Source organism: Harpia harpyja, chromosome 18, assembly GCF_026419915.1.
Source record: "Harpia harpyja isolate bHarHar1 chromosome 18, bHarHar1 primary haplotype, whole genome shotgun sequence".
Lineage (NCBI taxonomy): Eukaryota > Metazoa > Chordata > Aves > Accipitriformes > Accipitridae > Harpia > Harpia harpyja.
The window spans coordinates 16,136,848-16,158,342 of record NC_068957.1 but is presented as its reverse complement, the minus strand read 5'-3'; the positions used below and the strand labels follow the sequence as shown (position 1 = coordinate 16,158,342).

At 44.7% G+C, this 21,495-nt stretch overlaps 1 protein-coding gene across 5 annotated transcripts in view; it reads right to left on the bottom strand.

The window, feature by feature from the left end:
* Positions 1-3,362: 3,362 nt before the first annotated feature.
* PLS3 (plastin 3) overlaps positions 3,363-21,495 on the bottom strand; it is a 55,416-nt gene continuing 37,283 nt past the window's right edge. For 4 of the 5 annotated variants that reach the window (XM_052813532.1, XM_052813535.1, XM_052813534.1 and 1 more), the window contains exons 3-17: positions 17,945-18,108; positions 15,418-15,547; positions 14,833-14,965; positions 13,459-13,540; positions 12,629-12,794; positions 11,337-11,479; positions 9,973-9,999; positions 9,765-9,860; positions 9,052-9,247; positions 8,301-8,379; positions 7,523-7,637; positions 7,271-7,404; positions 6,247-6,370; positions 5,516-5,640; positions 3,363-4,687 (exon numbers count right to left, since the gene is read on the bottom strand). In XM_052813532.1, the coding sequence (XP_052669492.1) occupies positions 4,555-4,687; positions 5,516-5,640; positions 6,247-6,370; positions 7,271-7,404; positions 7,523-7,637; positions 8,301-8,379; positions 9,052-9,247; positions 9,765-9,860; positions 9,973-9,999; positions 11,337-11,479; positions 12,629-12,794; positions 13,459-13,540; positions 14,833-14,965; positions 15,418-15,547; positions 17,945-18,108 (1,847 nt within the window). In that variant the 3' untranslated portion in view covers positions 3,363-4,554. The remainder of the gene's footprint in view (positions 4,688-5,515; positions 5,641-6,246; positions 6,371-7,270; positions 7,405-7,522; positions 7,638-8,300; positions 8,380-9,051; positions 9,248-9,764; positions 9,861-9,972; positions 10,000-11,336; positions 11,480-12,628; positions 12,795-13,458; positions 13,541-14,832; positions 14,966-15,417; positions 15,548-17,944; positions 18,109-21,495) is intronic. The other variant, XM_052813536.1, reaches the window with a different exon arrangement.

Below are 21,495 nucleotides of genomic sequence, written 5' to 3'. Positions count from 1 at the left end.
AAATGAAACTTGCAAGGAATACAAGAAAAACTTCCATCAAAAAACACAGGCCCTGAAGATGCAGTCTGGGCTTGGAAAGACATTTGAAGGATAATCCTTGAGATTAAGGACAACACGACTCATGAAGGCAGCAGCAAGCTCTACTGTTTAAAAAAAAATAAATATTTCAGCATGAACAAAGCTGACACTGCTAAAAAAAACTTGGAAACAAAAGGATGTAATTGAATAAACAAAACCAAGTAATTGAATAAATGAAAACAAATAATTGAATATGAAAGAGCAAAAAGACTTGCAGGAACAAAGAAATATGCTAAAGCTTACATCTCTGGCTCCTGTCAGAAACTTTTAGGAGTGTTTGACAAAACAAACTATTTTGAAAGCTTGCTTGCCAGGGGCTTTCTTTTGAGAAAGCACAGAGGTTTATCCTGCCTGCCCTGCACTGGACCTGCACTGTGAGATCTCTGCTTTGCTTTGACCCAAAAGTTTTCTCTGAGTTAGCCCATTTCTTAAATATATCTAGTACAAGGAGATGCTTTCCCATTCAGTAATTGTCAGCATATCCATTCTTCCCCCTTTAACCTGGTACCAGGAGGCAAAAGAAGCAAGAAAGAACAGATGCACGGGTCACTTCTGAAGTCTAAGAATTTTGACCTTAATTATACCATATCTCCAGCCAGTGCTATAAATCACTAGACCACTGTTTCAGCAGAATAGATGTGACTCCACTTACGGTATATCGCTCCATCTTCAGTGAAAACATATGCGATTTCCTGTGGGAAGGTTTGTTTACATATTTTCTTACAAAAAAATTGTACCAGTGGAAAGTTCCCAGCTGGCTGTACATGAGGCTTCGTGCAATAAACCACTGAGAGCGTTTGCTGACACTCCTGGCATTCTCTGAAGAGTGAGCGCTCCCCAGCCGGTGCCATCACATCCCATGCCCTGACCCCCGCAGCAGGCAGGCAAGACGCCTGCATGTCTCCTCTCAGATGCACCAGCCCCTCTCCAGCTCCCTGCCAAATTCCTCCCTTTCACCTGCCCTGTTTTCATCTCCTACACATAGAAAAATTAAGTCCCTATCACTCAACTAGCTCTCATATAAACTTTCATCTCTGAAGCCTACATGAGGCATAACAATAGAGAAGCAGCTGCTTCTTCAAATAAACTTGTTCCTCCTTTGCTTTTAATGGAGCGTTCCCTGCTGTGCTCCCAGCAGCACCAACCTCTCAACACGCTTTGAAGGACCAGCACCTAACAGCAGATTTGCACCTGGCCGTTAAAGATGAGGAAGGATGCCGCGTATGTGGCATTGCAGCCCAGAAGCACCAGCTGCAGGAGGGGCACAGGAAGATTTCTGACCAGAGAAGAAGGGCCAAGAAGGAGGCGGCATCTCACTCCAACCACTATTTTCAAACCAAGCAAGGTAAGTAGATAAATAGATAATCTTTCAAGCGCTAAAGCCAAAAGTTTCTCCAAGAAGCTACATCTCCATACTCTCCTGCCCCAAACTTGCGATTCCCAAAGCATCACGGCCCTCCGCGTTTTCAGGCGTTAGCGACTCCCCGTCCTCCACGCTCCAAACTGCTCCCTGCGCTCTCCTGGCCTCCCAACCCTGAGCAGGTGACCCCGCACCCCGGTTCAGGGGGGGACACGACCCGACCCGACCCGACCCGGCCCGGCCCGGCCCAGGAGCCCTGGCCCTGCGGGCACAGCTGGCTGCAGTACCGAGCGCTTGCCCCTGGATGGCAGCCCAGCCCCAGGCTTATCTCTGTCGCTCCTGGGCTGGGGACTCATTCAGTGTCTGCTACTGCACAGGGGACCCGCGCATCTGGCTGCCAAGAAAAGCTCTCGTGGGGTGGGAGCTTCTACCGCACGACCTGCGTGTTTGCAGCGCATCACCTGCGCCACCGGGGACTCATCCAGGGCACACCGACACCCACGTCACCCCACCGCGCTGCCAAGGCAGAGCCTTGCGGGTCTCAAATAATCTTGCTAATATGATTACACTTAATTACCTGAAAAACCCGAAGAGGGGAACAAAGGGAAGCCATGCGATTCTTACCACGGGCTCCAGATGATCTATGTAACATCTGCTTCAACAGAAATCACTTTCTAGCAGTATCTGCTTCTGCAGCAGCCTCATGGAGGACAAGGTCACAGTAAGAGGGGCTTGGGTTTGGGGTTTTTTTTTTCCTCCTTGCTTTAAAAAGAAAAGTGAGGACACAATCATGTACATGGTTCAGGAGCACTGACAACATAGCACTTGAACAGAGCTCCCTCACACCAGCACCTTTACGCCACAGGATAGTTTGGAGCATGGGATGGGGAATGACATATTGGTAGTTGGGCTCCCACACTCCTCCAAGCATTTGGCTTGTGGGAATTTTGAAGTGGCTTAAGCCCACAGCTGTGCCACCTTGTTTGCCCAAGATGATGCCCAAAGAGAAGGCCAGGCACCAACCTGTAATCTGGGTTAATCCACAAACTCATCCCCATTCCATCAGCAGACAAGCTGCAACATGCATCTTGCACAAAACACACCTGTTTTCACCACTGAAAAAAAAAAAAAAATCATTCCAGACAGGTGAGGAGGGGGACATCCAGACCAGGTTTATGTAGTTAAGGTGAAAGAAGGTTGTTTACATGACACCAGTCACACAAATTTTTCATGATTGTCATGAAAGCCACTGGTGGTTCTGGGGACTTCTGCACTGTCAGGCCACTGTTTTGGCAAAGCTCACCAGACACCCAGGCTCTCACCCAGGGGCTGCACGAGTGAAGGAATTGGTGCATTGGGAACACCACATCCCTCCAGCACCCACAGCCCTGTTCCAGACTTGCTGGACACAGCAAGTAGGGAAATTCCACCCCCCCCACCCCCCCCCCAAACAGCCAGTGGCTGCTGGATACCCCCTCTCCCACCACAGCCCCCCAAGACTCAAATCATGCCAGACTCATGTCAGCTGCCACTATACCCCCAGACCTGTGGTTTCTGGAAAAGAGCCTGGATGGCCAGTCCCTGACACAGGGAACAACTTTGCTTCCTCCTCCTGGGTTTTTCCCCTAAGGGGGCTCTTCCCCTACACCCGCAGACATCATCTTTGGGCACACAAGACTTCAAGAGCAAGGTTTTACAGAAGCTACCATAAAGGCAAAGCTTCACTAAAACACAGGTTGAGAATAACTGCACTGCCAGTGCCCTTTCTAAAAAACAAGAGCTCCTCAAGCACACCCTGATTCTAGGGTATCTTACAGACAGATCAACGGATCTGGCGCAAAACAAAAACATCAACCAAAGCAAAGCTAAAAAGCAACTGAGGACAGCCTGCCATGCTGGGTCTGTGTAAATAAGGAGAGAAGCATGTATTTAAATGTTTTTATTTCAACTAATGCTTTGCCACCATATTACATCACTTTGAATAGCTTGGAATAGCAATACGATCTCAAAATATAGCAAACAGCTTGCCAAAGCAAGATAATATTAAATCCTATGGATACAGCATCTTCCTTCTTTGGCGACAACGCTTCCTTTTATCTGTAAAAATAGTTTTATGTTCCAGCACACTTGCTGCTCAGTTTATTGAACCCTGCTGTTTATAACATTTGCCTCTTCCCTGCACAAACCTCCCCACAATGTAGTATGGTTTTATATCCAACAGCATTTTAAATAAAAAAGTTATAGTTTTCATGCAGATTTTTGTAAAAATTATTTTCTAGGTGCACAGAACTGAACCAAGATGCATACAAAAATGCATTCACTTCCATTCTCGAGTGTAACCGTGCCATCAGCAACATGATATCATACATTACTGCAAGAGGTCCGAGGATGGTGGTATTCTCATATATAGTATAACTTTAAAAAAACCAAAACAAAATAACAAAAAAAACCCCCTTTTTATAAGCAGCAAGAGAAAAAACTGCCATGCTTTACTGGTAATCAAAATAGTTAGATGTATAAAAAAAGCACCATGTACAAAGAATACCAGAGGAAGATCCATCTTCCTAATTACACATTTCTCATTTAGCATTGCGAGCTGGCCTGCAGGTCCCAACTTGTACTGTAGCTTTATTTGCAAAGTTAAGGAAGTGGTCAAACCTAGAATATGCTTGGACTGTATAACAGAAATTAAACTGGATTGCAGATAGAAATTACTTTTTTTTTTCCATTACAACTCATACCAACCACCTTATAGCTTTCAGGGGTAAGAAAAACACGCACCAAGTATCTGAGAAATAATGGAGTGAAAAACAGCTCCAGAGCAGTATTGCAAGATGCAGGTCTGTTATGAATGCATTTCTATGAGCACTTGGTAAGTTAAACTTTCCTTTGGGAAAAGAGCACGTCTGTTGGTTAAAACTCCTCTCCCTGAGAATTTTGATAAGAGTTTGTCTTGCAAAGCAAAACAAAGTCCTTTGAACTTCAATAGTTCCTAGGCCAACAGCATTTCAACGTGGTCACAGCTGATCTGCTACTCATGCACCCAGGGTGGCAGGTTGGGTTTTTGTTGCGTTTCGTTTTTTGTTATTTTTTTTCCTTTACATGGATCAACCCTTTTATACTCGCTTCATTCCTCTGCCCATCAAGCAGGCAAACACGGTCATGACCATCTTCGGTTTCACCTCCACAAGATCTTCTGGAAGAGCATAAACTCTGGCACCAATTCTTCTTGCCATGGACACAGCATACCTATTCACCATGGAAAGATGAGTGGGTGAGCACTGAGACCGCTACCAATAAATGACAAGTCAGCTCCTGCCCTATCCAACACGATTTCACTTATTATCCTCTTTATTAAGATTCAAGATGTACAACAGTCCAATCACACCACATCTGTTTGTTTTATATATGTTTTTTTGATTTTTTGCTGTATTCCTTTTCCACAGTAGAGGAAAGTGTCTTTAATGCACAAATTGACTTTTGAATGTCAAGCCCACTTTACCAACAGTTAAAAAAAATTGTAATTAATATTTGTTAGGGCTAATAGATAGCATGTATAACCAAGGATTAATCAGTTAACATTTACATTTCCCCTTCTGTTTGCTCTTTGAGAATAATCAAGTGAGACTATTATCTGCAAGAAACTTTGCTGTCATTCTGCCACCGTGGAATAGTCGCAGAACACACATTTCAAAGGCATGTTTTAATAGGCATACTCTAAACTTGACAACCTATGATGATTCAACAAGACATGAGACATACAAGGGCTCAATTTCAAAACCCTCAGCCACTGGCTGAGCACTTCACGTGCCTGAACAAAGAGGTGAGAAACAGAATATCATTGCTAAGAACTGCTTGGGCTGTTCTGTGTTTCTCTCAATAAGCAAGAGAGTCCAGCCAACTACTCCCTCCAGCGTTACAGGCAAGGACAGCAATTAGATTTCAAGAAGTGCTGCCTGTCTAAAAGGGATTGAAAACCACAGCAATAAACTGCGGTAAAAACACTTGCAGCTTAAGCCCAGCACATAGAAGGTGCACTCTTTCAATGCAAAACAGCTTTTGACATAGCAAACTTACTTAGCATTATTTTGTTTGTCATCTTCTGATAGATGACCCGTCTTTACAAGGTCATAGTTGATACAACCAGGCTGTATAGCATCAATTAAATCCACAACTGCCAAGCTCGTGCTGATAGTCTTGTCCTAGAGAACACAGGGACAGACAAGTAAAGATGAATGTCTAATCCTTAAAGCATACTTCTCACCTCAATTCAGCTCCTCTGCAACGTGCAACAAAACAAGCTTTAAACAAGCGATTTCAAAGCAGCAGAGTTAGTGATTATTCCCAGCTGGACCACAGGGAAAACCAAACTGCTGCTTCTCCTTTGGTAATAGTACAAGATCACTGCTCTAATTTACTGCCAGTGCTCTGAAAATACGAAGCAGTAACTGATGTGCAGGCAGCAGGTCTGCCCCACTGACCAGACCCCAAGGGACAACGTTCACCTACGAATGCTTGCCAGCTCCAGCCCCTATGCTTGCCAGCATCTCAGCCTCCACCTCTGCCCCAGAGCCCAACCACCCTCCCCTTCTCTGCTACCCCATCAGCTCTCTTGCCCCACTGCTATTCCCCACCATGGGTGGTCCTAAAACATCTCCTTTCTGGTAGCTTGAAGCCACTTTGTTCCCAGCACAGACTGAACCCTGTCCTGTTTAAACCCCTTTCTAAGATGCCCCTGCTGTTCCTCCAGCCAAGGAAATACTTTTTGAGCACCGCTCTCCTTTTGGATGCAAGAGGGGAACCTGCACCTTGAAGTTCTGGATGGATGTGGACTTGCCAGCTTCTTTCAGGGTCTGGTTTACCCAGCTGACTATAATGTCATCATTAGCTTTCTGACCGTCACCCAGGTCCTCAAGGACATTCAGCGTGTACCTGAGAACCAGTAGAGAGAACAAGATTAGGCACAGAGTCTGGGCAAAGCCCTGTTGAGCGTGCAGCCAGGATGCAATGTGAGCCCATGGCAGCTTGGAAAGTCTTCAAATAATCACAGCTCAGGTTTTGTTCGTTTTTTTTTTTTTTTTTCAAACTCGTTTAGCAAAAAAGAATCATATATATCTTATCTGAAGTGTGATTTCTGTTAAAGCATTTAGTCTTTCTAGCCTTTCAAGTCCTTTAATATGAGTTCACAAAAGTGCCTGAGCTCAGGACATTGTTAAACTGTTTCACCCTTGACCATTTTCTCCATAGGCGTAACACATTACTTGAAAGGTGTGGATCAGCTCATGAGTTAGCATTCTGACCTCTAATGCCAAATAAGGAGCTACCATGCTGCTATTTTACACGTATATATTATATACTTGCATCACCTTAGAATTCTTCAGAAATAGATAAGAAAAAGGATGATCAACTTCATCTGATATTACGTTTCTCCTTCCCCCATTCCTATGCAGAAGGGGGTTATAAAGCAGCCCTGTAATGTTTCTCTCTCAATTTCCAATTAAAAATTAGAACATAAAAGTTGTGTAAATGTTCTTGCTTAGGGTTTCTGCATGTGGGCCAGACTCGAGCAGGTGAGATAGAGGTGATCCTGGTCAGCAGGATGTTCGCAGATCCACCAGCGGGTTCTCCGGAGGTCTCTGCTCCAGCCTCCCATGTGCAGCAGGATCAGCTCTGCCACAGTTTTGTCCAGCTGTGTCTCAGAAACCCTCCGAGGACAGAGCTTTTACAATCTTTCTGGGTGACCTGTTCCATTGCTGCAGTGCTCTCCCAGCAAAAAAGTTCCCAAACTCTGTACTCCATTCACAAGTTTTACATGTTTGAGACGGGTCCTACCTTCTCATCAACTGCCAGACTAAGGCTAGTGTCAGCGTTGGGTTTCCGTCATTCAGATCCTGTCCTCCAATGCCAACCAGGGAGAATTTAGCTGGATGCTTTCCCAAGTCTACAGCGTAGTTACAGTTTTCTAGCTACACAGCAAAAGAGTTTAAACAGAAAATCACTCACAGATAAACTCACTTGACTGGATGCCTCAAATAGGAATTTTTAGTGTCCACGGCTTCTTTTAAAGTCTTTTGAAATGCTTACCTTTTTCATATTTGCTCCAAGCTTAGGGTACGGAGGCTTGTTAACCTTATTCCAGTCAACAGGAACTTTGATCTTTTCATATAATTGTAGTATTACCAGTGCATCTTGGAGATCGCTAAAGTGGAAAACATTGATTAAGCCTAATGTTTCAAGATTTAAATGCACTCTTCGTCACACCATGAATAATTACTACTCTACAGGTTGCTGCAATTTCAACAACCCTAAAAAGAAAAAAATTCAAAACATTTTGTAGTTTTCAGGGCAGCAGAAATGCTCTATGCTTAACATCAGCTAGCTACTAAGCTGAAGCAGGTTTTAGCATGGTAGTCATCAACAGATCCAGGGAAGAATTTTGCTACATAAAATCCAAAGGTAGCCACTTTCTTCCACTGACTACAGGGACCCAGAGTATCTTGCCTCTTAACTATGATGTCTTGGTTAAGCCCTAAAATCAGGTGACAAGGAATTTAGTTCCAGTTGCTCTAACGCAGTTGCTCAAGCATATATAAATGTACTGGGATCTCAGGGTACCAATTTACACAAGATAGAGGAAAATAAACAAACTGTCTTCAGCCCTTAAAGCCAACTGCTGGTGTGCCAAGTGCTGCCTCAGAAATCCCTAAGCTACAGACTGCAGGGAGGGTACAGTGAGCATCTCCCGGTCTCTACATCACCCTTTCTCAAGCTCTTTGCTCAGCATTTGTGGGCAGCAGGACACTGGTATGGGCATATCTCTAGTCTGATTGAGTTGGGTCTCTCCCAAGAGTCTAACGCTTACCCGTAGAGGTGATTTACATGGGGGTTCACACCAAGGGAGTTCATCCAGTTGCGGAAGGTCCGTTCCTCACGTGTCTCTCCTAGATGAGAGAAAACAGATTCATGCAACTTCTGCAAGCTCAAAGCTGCGCAGGGTTTTCCACCTTGCAAGGCAGAGAGCTTTGAGCAGCATAGCTTATCAGTTAGGTTTTCGAGCAGAAAAAGGGTATTTTTTTTCTGCCATAATTTTTTTCAAAGGAAGAGGGTTGCCCTGATATCTAGTTTTGGATATCAGTTTGATTTCTCCAGGCCTCAGAAGAACATGACTTTTGCACTTTCTGCAAGAAAAAGTAGCAGGAAGGTCTTTCACACGGGTATTAGCTAACTGCTGTCTGGGAGCCAGGCAGCCAAAGCCCTAATCCCAGTTCTGCCAAGAATTAGTGCTTCCATGAACATCTCATTGCATTACTGAGCTGCTCCTGCCTATCACAGGAAATGGCAAAACCAAATTCCCAGCCCTGGCATGGGGACTTACAGGCTGCTGGCAGTGCTCCTACAGCTTCAGGCTCCACAACAGGGTCAGAAAGCTGAACAGGCTGTCAAGTACCCTTCTCATTTGCCACAAATGAGTAAACAACCACTGCAGCACTGAAGCCTCAAATAATAGGTGTTACTTCAATGGAGATACCTCCACTGGGCACAGCCTCTTGTGACACAAGTGTTTACTTTAGATATTTCCCTCCTGCTAATTTTGTGACTGATACGGCCATCACCTTCTAGTAGGGTCCAGTCGATGTCCTGGTTTTCAGGCTTGGTAAGTGCTGGGTACTTGTTGAACAGGTTGGCAACGAAGGCCAGGTTCAGTTTGGGGTTGCCACTGACCACATCAGCTGGTGTGACGAACTGCCGGCAGCCAAGCCGATCTGCCTGCTGAAGCATGTACTCTGCTCTCCGCAAGTCATCCTTTTCCTGCCAGGGATGCAATGGACAAGAGCTGTCATGGAAGAGATCGGGCTACAAAACAGATGTGAAGTTTCTGATGCTACCTGGGGCAATGTCACAACTCCACCCATTAGCATGAGTCGCTAATCAAACAAAGAGATGAAACATGCACACTAATTCCTGCTGCTCTGGATGTAATAGTCCTGGTTTGTCTTGGTATTTTTCCTAGCATGGTGCTTTCCAAGTTTATACGCTTTCCAACTTCTATGCTTTTTGAACTTGGTGGTTCAAAAGCAGAAGTCAGCATGCTCCCAAATGGAGCAAAACCACAACTGATCTCAATCACATATGTTAATAGGTGGGTAGTGATCAGGCCTGCAACAACCGCTCATTTAGGCACATACCCAAGGTGCACACATGCCCACTGACACTTTACATGCCCTAGAAATTAAGATACCAGGTTACCTAAATGTCACGGGGCAATTATAGGGTACAGGTGCAGCATGATTGCACAGCATGAGGACACAACAGCCTGAACACTTACATTGAAACCTGACATGTTGATATCGATCAGAGGCTCTCCTTCTTTCTGCCCTTTAGGTGCAATTTGATTGAGGAGGTGGAAATAAGCTCTGGAATCCTGAAATGGATGAAAAAGAAAATTCAGGTTTCCCGCACAACAGTGAATACACCGTAACAATTCATTTCAGGTTCATCTTTAACAAGTCACTGTGCATAATTGGCTTATGTACCTTTACTGAATTACCAAAATCTGTAAGCTTAAAAGAGAGCATAATGGCAGAAATCCAGGCAGCAGAAAAGGAAACAGAAAGAGAAAAGGTTAGAAATACTTAAGATTAAAATTATGGCGTTTAACTGTTTGAAAGGTGCCTTTGCTCCAAGCTCTAGTGTCACAGCCTCCTCTCCAATGGCTGGAGGAGGCACTGACCCCATGCTGCTCACTCTCATGGCCCCCACACCAGATGCCCCAAGGCAGCCCTTCCTACTGCCACAGCAACAATGAGAATGGCTTAGCAAAGACAAAGTCCAAGCAAAAAGCTGATTATAAGAAGTCTGAATATCTTCTCCTGTGCCTGCCCATTAGGTAGAATAACTTAAAGGAAAGAGGCCAGGGATGGTCACAAACCAGGAGGAGCAAATAGCTGCAGTAATTAATTATCAACTACAAGTCCTTTTAGTCCTCAGCACTAAGAAGGACCTCAAGCATATCCTGGCAGCCTATGGGTTGCACCAGACAAGCCAACAGCTATCAGCAAAGCTGTAAGTAATTCTGAAGTTGTAAATAAGAGTGACTGTGTGTGTGCACGCATGCACGGACACAGGGGAGCTCTGAGCTCCCCATGCACCTCATTTGTCAATTTTTTTTTTCCACCCCAACAGTCCTTTAACCTGGAATCCACTTCAGTCCTCTTTCTCCTCCTCGAAACTGCTGGCCATGTGAATAAATTCCAGAAACCTGCTGAAACCAGTGTCCAAAAACCCTACACTGACCAGGAGTCACCATCCTCCATTTCTCACTAGTGCTGAGAGAAGACAGCCACCCCCTCACATCTGAAAAACAGCTGTAAGACTCCCTGCTCCCATTTCTACTCAGCCCAGCGTAGAGAATAACAGGTCTTGTTTCCCTTCCTCTCTCCAGCCCATCACATTTTGGATTAAATGCCATCACCTGCCAAGAGTGTGTGGAAGTCACGCTCTCCAGGGACGCAGTTAAGCACTTCACCCTGAGTGAGCTGCATGCCATTGAAAAATTATTTCCATCAAAAAAGATGGATTAAGAACATTTGAAACACATGAGGAATATCAGTTTTCTTCTCAATTAAAACATGAAACAGCTTTGCAGCAGGATCCCACTAGCACTGGAGGAAACATTCAGACAGTTCAACACTGGACTCAACCTCATGGCAAGAGAGAACAGCACTGTGGGGTACCTTAAATATACCATCCATAAAACCCCTGTTAAGCCCGCTCAGTGTATTAAGGCTAAGCAAGGTCCTGTCCGCAGATGGAGGGCTTCATTTACACATGCAAACACGGCTCTGGCTGGCTCCCAACCTTTTCCCAGGCACGTGCAGGCCAGGAGAGCTCTCAGTACCTTGATATCTGAGCTGAAGTTATTGATTTTGTGCCAGCCTGCGTTTTCCAAGTGGAAGTTGGCCCATCGTAGGAGCAGCTCTTCTGGGGATAGTTTCATAAGGTCCTCCAGATTTTCACCATCACGAAGTAAGGCAGCCAATGCTAGAAGAAAAACGCTTGTGAGGGGAAGGAAGGAGTTTTCAAGAGCCAAACCTGCATGCCAGAATTAGAGCTGCAGCAATATTTCAGGGAAGAAGGGGGGGACAATACCAACTACTGATTAAGTCAAAATAATCTGGGTATTAGTGGAGTTTTCCTGAGTTGGTTGTTACACAGAGAAGAGTTTGAATGATCTAGAAAACTGTGCAAAAAGTATTTTCCATTTTCTTGTATCGCAAAATTCTCTGGATTTTATGTGCAGTCTTTTAAGCTGATGACAGTAAGCTAAATGTAAATGTACTTTTATCTCAATTAAAAAGTGCTTCTAAGCAGTTTCATATGCACTGTTAAAAAAAGCCAGAGAAGCCAAAATAAGCACCCTTTCAGCTGGCCGCTGCTTCCCTTGCCATGAATTTTCAATCCAAGCCAAACAATGTTACCACTTCACAATTGAGAAATTTAAATAAAAGACACTGAAGCCCCTCCATCCATCTGGGTGCTCTGATAGCCCATGCACAAATAACAGAGCTCTTTGAATGATTTGAAAAATTTTAAATTTTGGAGGCTGTCGTGCAGGACCAAGCAAGCACAAGGGGAGAGCACTGCCAAGAACAAAGTGAGAGCTCAGCTGCACCACTGACAGTAGTAAGGAGGATTTTAGGAGAACCAAGTCATTGTGAGCATATTCTCAAAGAGCTGAATCCCTTTTTGGTTTTTTTTGAGGAGATGTGCAGTTGACTATAATCTGAAAAGGATGCAAGCAGCTTTTGCCACCTCCCAACACTGTTACATACCTTTGGCCGAAGCACACTGGGAGAGCCTGCCCAGCCTGAGGCATCACAAAGCAACACACTCATTCTCACCACAGGGCTTGAGCCAAGATGCATCTTGACTTACAGACTTGTGTTCAGCCAGTTCTCCAAGACCGACACACGTTACCAGGATGGCACAACCCACCCGGCCTGAACCAGCTTCACAGCTATAAACGGGCTGGAGAGCACTCAGCTTGGCGCATGCCCTGATGAACCCGAAGACGAGCACCCCCCTTTTCGGCAGAGAGCAGGGGAGGGAAGAAGCAGCGACGGGGCTGGAGCTGACAGCGCAAGCAATGCCATGTTCATGCTTTAAAAGTAATCACTTAGTTTCGCTTACCTTCATTTCTGCTAAGCTCGATGTCAGCAAACAAGCCAATCTTAATGATCTGCCAAAGAAGCCCAAGGACCAGGTGGGGTTTCCCTTCTCTCAAGTCCTCTGCACCAATATTGACAACATGACACCCGATGGCGGATGCAGAATTCAACGCCAAGTTCAGGTTCTCCTGCAAACAGCACAGGTGAGTGAGACACAGCCAGGGGAGATGCTGCTTTGCCTTTCATCCAGCACCAGCGAGGTGGAGATTTCCCCCTCGTCCTTGCTCCAACAGCAGCAGCTTGGAGGAAACGCTCCCAGCCACTCTCCAGCTGAAGTTTTAACGGAGCTGTGGTGGCAGCAGGCTGAATCAATAAGAACTGAACTAAGCACCAGGGTTTAATTTCAGCCTCTGGTATTTAGTTTCAGCCTCTGAGTTGCATCTAGAGGTGTCAACAAGAATAAGGCTAGAGAAGTGTTAAGTTATACGCACACACACGTGGAGGCATCCTCGCAAAAACAACCTGTCGTACTATGAAATGATTCATAGACAACGTCAATAACCATATTGTTTTAAAAAGACAGCACTGTATATAATCACCACAGCAATATCAGGTGCGCACAGCGTTTCAGCCATTTTACCCATTTTGTCATTAAGTTAGCATTTTTGTCTTTTGAACTGTATTCACAGCACTGTCAACTATGCACAGTACAAAACTACCTTTAATAATTAAATGCAAGTTATAAAACCCGCTCCTTTCCAGAGTTCCACAATAATGCCTCGAGCCACCACGCTGTTTTCATTAATTCTATCTGAATATGAATTTCAGCAAAAATACAGAAATGTATTATACCTGAATTATGAATGGCGTGAGTTTCTTCTTGTTAATTGCTCTTTCATCAATCGTGTCCGGAACAGAAAGATTGATCATTTTGCTGGTAGGAGGAAAAACAATAATATTTGAACAACATTTAGTATTTCATCTCAATAAAACTCAATGCACTGTTACAATACTCACCACAGTACATTTCCTTTTGCCTGTTTGGTTTTGTGTATTTTTTTTTTTAAATCAAGGTTGTGTAAATCAGAAGTTAATATTTACGTTATCAAGAATGTATTTGTAACTAATAGCTAAGCCTGAAACCTTAAACATGTTACTGGCCACTACTGATCTCAGCTACTGTAGCAAAAAGAGCACATGAATTATTCACAGCACAGTCACTGAACTAGCGAAGACTCACTGCTCTGTTGACATCCACTGCAGATGCTAGTAAGACAACACGCTTCCTCCTATTGTAAAGGTGTACTACTGCTGGCAAGAAAAAACTGCCCCAAAAAAGCCCAAACACTTTGAGAGCTCAGTGGGGAGCACGCGAGCGCAATGAACTTTTCGTCAACAGAAAACATAGCAAGTTTTTACTTTACATTATAACCTACTTCCTACTCAGTTCAGTCTTCACCTGAAGACCTGAATTACTTGAAACTGGGGAAATAAAAAACAAAAAAATTGCAAGCTAAAGAAAAAAAAAAGAAAACAAATGCAAGGCAATGGACAGCCCACTAAACATCTTTTGTGTATTTATACAGTGACTGTAATTCCAGGCTGATCCAGTTCTCCGCTATATTAATTCACTTACATTTAAAAAACAAACCAAAACCACAAAACCAAAAGAAATCCCATACATAGAAGGTGGCTGATGTTTAGCAGCCCTGGGTGCCTTCTGTTTTCAGTGTGCAGCAAAATAAGTTACTAACTTGTGCAGCTATTACCAAAAGCAACAAGAGAATTCCCATAAAATCCATTTTTGGGTTAATTAATAAGGTCACTAACATTCCCACAGAGGTTACCATCTGTCTAAACATCCAAGAAAATGGCTATTTAACACATCTGCCTTCCCCCAAGCTACCTAGCATCAGGCTGAGTTTGCACCAGGACAACTTCTGCTCCTGCAAGGCACCTTCTCCCCTTCAGCGAACTCAGTCTCAAGCCCAAGCAAAAACACTAGACAAAAATACCAGCTTGTGAAGTTGGCATCAAAGCTGAAGCATCACACAATGACAATGAAAGCCTGGGTGACTGAGGCCTTTTTTATATGTCAAAGCATTATGCACACACACTAGTCAAAAAACCAGCCTAGAATAGGATGAAAAATCCCCTAACTACAGCTTTGGGAATTTATTTTGGTGATTTTTTTTTTTTTTTTATTCAGGAGCCATCATGACTTACCATAGCACAATCCCATCTCCCACAGCTTTGAACAGGTCATCTGTATTTGGGTTCATTGGAATAACGTGCCTACAGTCGGGATCATTTTCCAGGGCTTTGTTTATCCAGTTTACAAAGGCATATTTTTCTTCCTCTAAGATAACCAATTGTAAATTTAATACAGGTTTTTCATAACATAGCAAAGATTTTCCCAAAAGAATCAGTGTACAATAGCCCAGGGAAATAAAAGCCCCACTATCATCACCACACTATTTTATTAGTCACACAAAGTTTAAAGAAATATGACTTTCACTTCCAATTACCAGAATATTCCTGTTACTTACTCGTTACTCAACAACTTTATTATATTCAAGTGTGGCACAAGGACTTCAACAGCAAGCACAGTTAAAACAAATAAGCACACAATTAATCTACACACTGCTAATCTTGCATTACCCTCTAATTCTGTCCTGCTCTCACCTTGACGTGAGATCATTCAGCTATCGGAAAACAAAAGCATAGCACACGGCAGGGCAGTAGAAATCTGCTATTTTTAGCATACCGCCTCCACTCACCCAAGAGAGGAGCTGAAAGGCAGAGCATTACCTGAGTAGGAGTGCTGCGTCCCCTCACTGGAGAGCTCCGAGGTCCCCCCGATCGCACAGATTCCTTCCTTCCTGTTAATTGCTTTTCTGAATGTTTTAGCGATATCGCTGCTTTTCACCTCTTGGAAAATCTACAATTTAAAGTGCTCTGTTAGACAAGAAGAACTTCATAAAATGAAAGGACCACAGAAGCAGCTATTTCTTCTCGACTTTAAAGCAAACCTTGTAGCAAAATCAGCAAATGTGAAGGACCCATCAAGGGTGTAGTGGCATTAAATTTAACATGGATAGTGGGCAGAGAGTCGTCCCACTCTCTCAAATACATATTGCAAGTGCCTGTTGAAACAGAAGCACTAGGCATGAAGTACCTCGCATACATTTACCTTCTCAAGTAGATTTCAAGACACCACAAGAAAAAAAAAAACGTGAAACCTTTGCAGTCTGAGAGCAGGTACACATGCAGCAGTTTCCGCAGGACCAAAGTTGATAAAGCTGTTGTGCAATTTTAACCTTTCTGTGTAAGCCAGATGCTCATGTGACTGTGACTTTAGTTCACACAAAACACTTTGTCCACAAGTCAAGAAACAATTCTTTTTAAGTGTGTAACAGTCAAATCTGCAATAATGTGTAACAACGTGCGCTCCAGATAAGGATTCCCCCTTCCCCAACAGCAGGCTTGGGCTGACAAAACACCCTCGCATTTGAGGGCAGAAGAGAAGCTTTAGCACAGAAAGACTACACGTGCCATTTGCGCAGGTTGTATATTACTATTAGTGGCCCTGAGGTCCTACAGCACTGAGCAACTATTAGAAAAAAATACATTCGATGGCTTGAAAGCCTACTGTAACTCCCTCAAAACTTAACCAAATTAGTTTCAACCACGCTGAAAACACAGATGAAACATATACAGAAACATAACCAGAAAAAGGCAATGAAACAGCACTGTAAAACAGAACAAAGTGCTTCTGTCAAAAAGAGAGGAGGGGACTTGCCCACCTGGCTGCAGAGGTGTCACTGCAGGGCCAGCCTGCTGGCTGTCACGCCTTACCTTCCCCATCCCTTAAACACAGGGAACGTGGAAAGTCAAGATGATGATGCCAGTGCAGTTAAACCACCTCCTGATGGCACGCAGAGGTTTTGCTCACCCCAGCAATCAGCTAGAGCTGAGCGAAGACTCAAGAGCCCAAAAGTTTTGGGTTTTCTGGTTGGTTGGTTTTAAACTTAAGGATTTTGATACAGATTTATTTATTTTAAAATTTGCTGGACTAATTACTGGTATTGCATACCCTCTTCAAAAATATGTGCTTTAATGCTGAGGTACCACTAAGTCACTGGCCCCAACTTCAAGTCAGTTCATGTCACCCCAGCAAAAGTGCTCAGAGTTAAAAAACAGCAACAGTTCTGTTTGTAAAAATCCTACAACTAACCATTGCTTCTACTGTATAGCTTAATTGCCTGTAAGACATTTCATGTTTACTTGATCATTGGTACCATTCAAATGTGACAGAAGAGACTTATTTCTTCTTTCCTAGTGCAAAGTTAGAGTTATGGACCAGCTCAAACCAACAGCTGAAACATGCACCCAGCATGCAAGTGTTCACAAACTGCAGACAAACTCCAACTTACTAGTTGACTCCGAACTCAAAAGTTCAGAGGGTCTGAAAACAATTAAGGAACAGAAGGTGAAGATAAATTAAGAAATATCAAGAAAAATAGTTGACATGAAAACAGCTCCCCCAATGTACTGCAAATACTTTTATTACTCTTTCAGCAGTCAGTCATCAGAGTATAAAAAGGATGAAGGGATGGATATCGAACCAGTATCTCTGAATTAGTGCTGTGCTTTTGTAAAAATAAAAAAAAAATAAAATAAAATTCTGACCTATTTCTACAGAAAAAGACTGAAGGTTAGACCCATCCTCCAGCTTCTCCTATCTCCTTGCTCCTGTTCTTCCCTTTTAAGGCAACAAACGGATCTGAATTTTCCTAGATCAGCATCAAGGACTAATCTCCAAGTGTGTCTTGAAATGCCCTCTCAAGTCTTTAGCAAATACTTGTAGTCCCATTAAATTGAGAAAGGAAATTATACTGCTTCACTGGGAAAACAAGCATTCATCTATGTGCCTGGAAAAACTGAGTAGCTTCCAGTCAATACTGCAAGCGTGGAGAACTGGAAGTCTTTTTTCCAGTTGTCACCTCATGTGGAAATGGTCTTTTGGCCTCCAACAAAGTTTTCATATAAGAAAAGCATGAGGATTCTTTTTGGTTTTTGTTTAAAAACCAACATGTTTCCCCTCTGTCCAAATCTAAAGGCTGGCAGTGACAGCACAAAAGACTGGTCATATGCAGAGATCTGTACAAAGAACTGATTTTTACATGACAAGTCCTCAAAAGTGATCAGTTTGTAGAAAGAAAACTAGGATTAGGGTAAGTGGCCGAGAAGCCAGGTTCAACCTCTTCTACCCCATTCCTTAGCTTTGTCTAAAAGGGATCCCCCAGGCTGCTGGAAATTAAGAAATACCACTTACATAGACAAACTCTTCAAAACTAATCTTCCCATCTTTATTCTTGTCACTGTCAATCATGAGCTTCTGGATGATCTCTCTCACTTTGTATCCGGGGAGAGGCAGGTTGGCTTCCTTGAAGAGCTCGTGCAACTCATAGTCGCAGATGAACCCGTTGCTGTTGAGGTCTGAGGAAGAGAAGGGGCAGGAGAAGGTTTTAGAAACATGCCAGTACCCTGACAGGCCCAGGCCCAGACAGCAGAGCAGAAACACAGCCCCACAGCCCCCATGCTCCAAAGTGCTTTACGGAGAGCAGCCTGAGCACTGGGGAAGTCTACAAGACAAGGACATAAGGAAGAATCTCCTAGCATGGCCCATCGTAGCACACCTGTTTTGGGGCCACATTGCACAGACCATTCATCTTTGCTGAAAGCAAAATCCATGCAGGACACAGACACTGTGGGGGGTTGACCCTGGCTGAACACCAGGTGCCCACCAAAGCTGCTCTATCACTTCCCCCTCCTCAGCTGGACAGGGGAGAGAAAATATAACAGAGGGCTCGTGGGTCGGAGGGATCACTCACCAATTACCATCACTGGCAAAACAGACTCAGCTTGGGGAAAATTAACTCAATTTATTACCAATCAACCAGAGTAGGGTAATGAGAAACAAAACCAAATCTCAGAACACCTGCCCTCCACCCCTCCCTTCTTTCCGGGCACAACTTCACTCCCAGATTCTCTTCCTACCCCACCCAGCGGCGCAGGGGGATGGGGAATGGGGTTTACGGTCAGTTCATCACACGTTATTTCTGCCGCTTCATCCTCCTCAGGGGCAAGACCCATCACACTCTTCCCCTGCTCCAGCATGGGGTCCCTCCCACGGGAGACAGTCCTCCACGAACTTCTCCAATGTGGGTCCTTCCCACGGGCTGCAGTTCTTCATGAACTGCTCCAGCATGGGTCCTTTCCACGGCATGCAGTCCTTCAGGAGCACACTGCTCCAGCGTGGGTCCCCCATGGGGTCACAAGTCCTGCCAGAAAACCTGCTCCAGTGTGGGCTCCTCTCTCCATGGGGCTGCAGGTCCTGCCAGGAGCCTGCTGCAGCGCGGGCTTCCCACGGGGTCACAGCCTCCTTCGGGCACCCACCTGCTCCGGCGTGGGGTCCTCCCCGGGCTGCAGGTGGAGATCTGCTCCACCGTGGACCTCCATGGGCTGCAGGGGGACAGCCTGCCTCACCATGGTCTTCCCCACGGGCCGCAGGGGAATCTCTGCTCTGGTGCCTGGAGCATCTCCTCCCCTCCTTCTTCACTGACCTTGGTGTCTGCAGGGTTGTTTCTCTTACATGTTCTCACTCCTCTCTCCAGCTGCCATCTCCATCTGTCCCAACTTTTTTTTTCCTTCTTAAAAATGTTATCACAGAGGCGTTACCACTATCGCTGATTGGCTTGGCCTTGGCCGGCGGTGGGTCCGTCTTAGAGCCAGCTGGTATTGGCTCTGTCGAACACAGGGGAAGCTTCCAGCAGCTTCTTACAGAAGCCACCCCTGTAACCCCCCCCCCCCCGCTACCAAAACCTTGCCACACAAACCCAATACACACATAGCAGGATGCCCACACCAAAAATACCAAGCCCAAGTAGTACACTATTTGAAGGACACCACCAAGAATACACCAGGCATCAAAGGCACATGGTAAATAAAACACAGTGCATCCTCAAAGACGGTCCCAGCGCAAGCCATGAGATCTCTTCGGCTTTGGGCAATGGCAGCTTTGAAGCAGAGCTTATCAGGATGGCTCTAGGCACACATGACCCAAGGCTGGTGTAAAAGTTTCACAACAGAGCATCTGCATTTTCATAAATGATCTCCAGAGCATTTCTTTTTACATCTAACTGCAGCTGGCTTTGCACGTTAAAAATAGAATGAAACAGTAATGAAATACAGCACTTCTTACTTTCTGAACTGAAAACACTAAGTCAGCTCTCCATTTACATTTTTTTATGATGTTGATAATGATGTTATCTATTTATCGCTGATAGAAAATGGTAGCCAGATATTTTAATGCTGCCCAAGAATGCTCTGCAAGGACATTTGCTTTGACAGTCAACTACCAAGCCACAGCAGCACTGCATGCTTAGTGAAATGCTATTGCCTACTAGATTTGGGAAGAATGAAAACAAGAATCTAGTGTGAATCTGGAGCTTTTCACATCAACAGATCCCAGCCCCCTTGGGGACGTCATCACATCCATTGAATGCACAGGGCAAACCCAGCAGCCCTAGACTTTCTTTAGGCAAGTGAGGCTTTGCAGCCACCATGGACAACCACAGGTTGGGTGCCTCCTTCCTCAGGCTAACTAGGATGAACAGACAGTGTGGTTCACAGCACAGCTGGTACCCAGGCTTCAGCAGTCAGGTCCACGAGCAGCCTGATCATTTGAAGCTGTCAGATGGCCCAGATTCACATCCCAAGACATAAGCATGACCCTCCAGCATGTTTGGAAAGGCAGGGATTCAGGGCATGTTGTCCTGTTACTGCCTCAGTAGCGATGTTAAAATCCCTTTGCTGTAGGCAAGTGGTACAGCCAGCCCCGGGAAGTTAATTCAGTGCCTGAGCTGCCATCTCTTCCCGGGGCTGGGGCTGTAGGGAGATACCAGCCCTGGATTACCGCTGCTGGTGGGGCATACCTGGATGGGCCAGGGAGGTAGAGATTTGGCAGTCTCCTATGATCATCATTCAACCACAGGCTCTGCAAATTCAACACAGTGCCTGTACTAAAGACATCAGCTGAGCCCTGTATGGCTAAACAAGAGCAGTCTCTGCATTTAAGCAGCTGTGTTACCCTCTCCCCCCATCTCCAGAGCTCCTGGCACTGTGATGGTGCACTGCCAAGTGCAGCTCGCCACCACCGGCTGCCAAAATCACGCCGTGCAGCTTCACCCAGCCACCGTTCTGCCCATATCCCACATGGCAGGATTTTTCTGCTATTTATAAGGCGGCAGCCTCTCTCTAAGGCCCTAGAGTTCAATTCCACTCAAGCAACAGCTTCTGCTGCCCAAACACCCTCGCAGACTGCAGGCTGCTGCTGGCTCCCCAGGCTGCATGACGGAAGAGCTGCGCCAGCCCCAGTATTTGGTTTTGTTCAAGAGGGAATCCCACACCACAGCCACTGGGGTCAGTGTTTATGCTTAAAGGGAGATACTTTCAAGAATAAAAGAAAACAATCAGGATAGGTCTAAAGTCCATTTTTTTTTTTTTAAGCAAATTTTGAAAGTCAATTTACTTTTAATGAGGTGTCAGTGGTGGTTTTTAGGTTTTATTTCACAGCAATATTCCAGCAAGCAGCATGTCCGCACCACCACTCCAACCTTCCTCATTTTCCAGATCCATATGGGATTTTAAAATTGTTTTTATAAGTTAGCAAGAAAGTGAAATTCAAATGCTTAGTGGCAAACATCCAAAGTAACACAGAACAAACCTGTACTCCCTCCTACACCCCAGTCCCTAGGTCTCAAACTAAAGAGCAGCATCAATTCCAGTGGATTATTAAGTATCTTAAATGAAATGTCAGTGTTT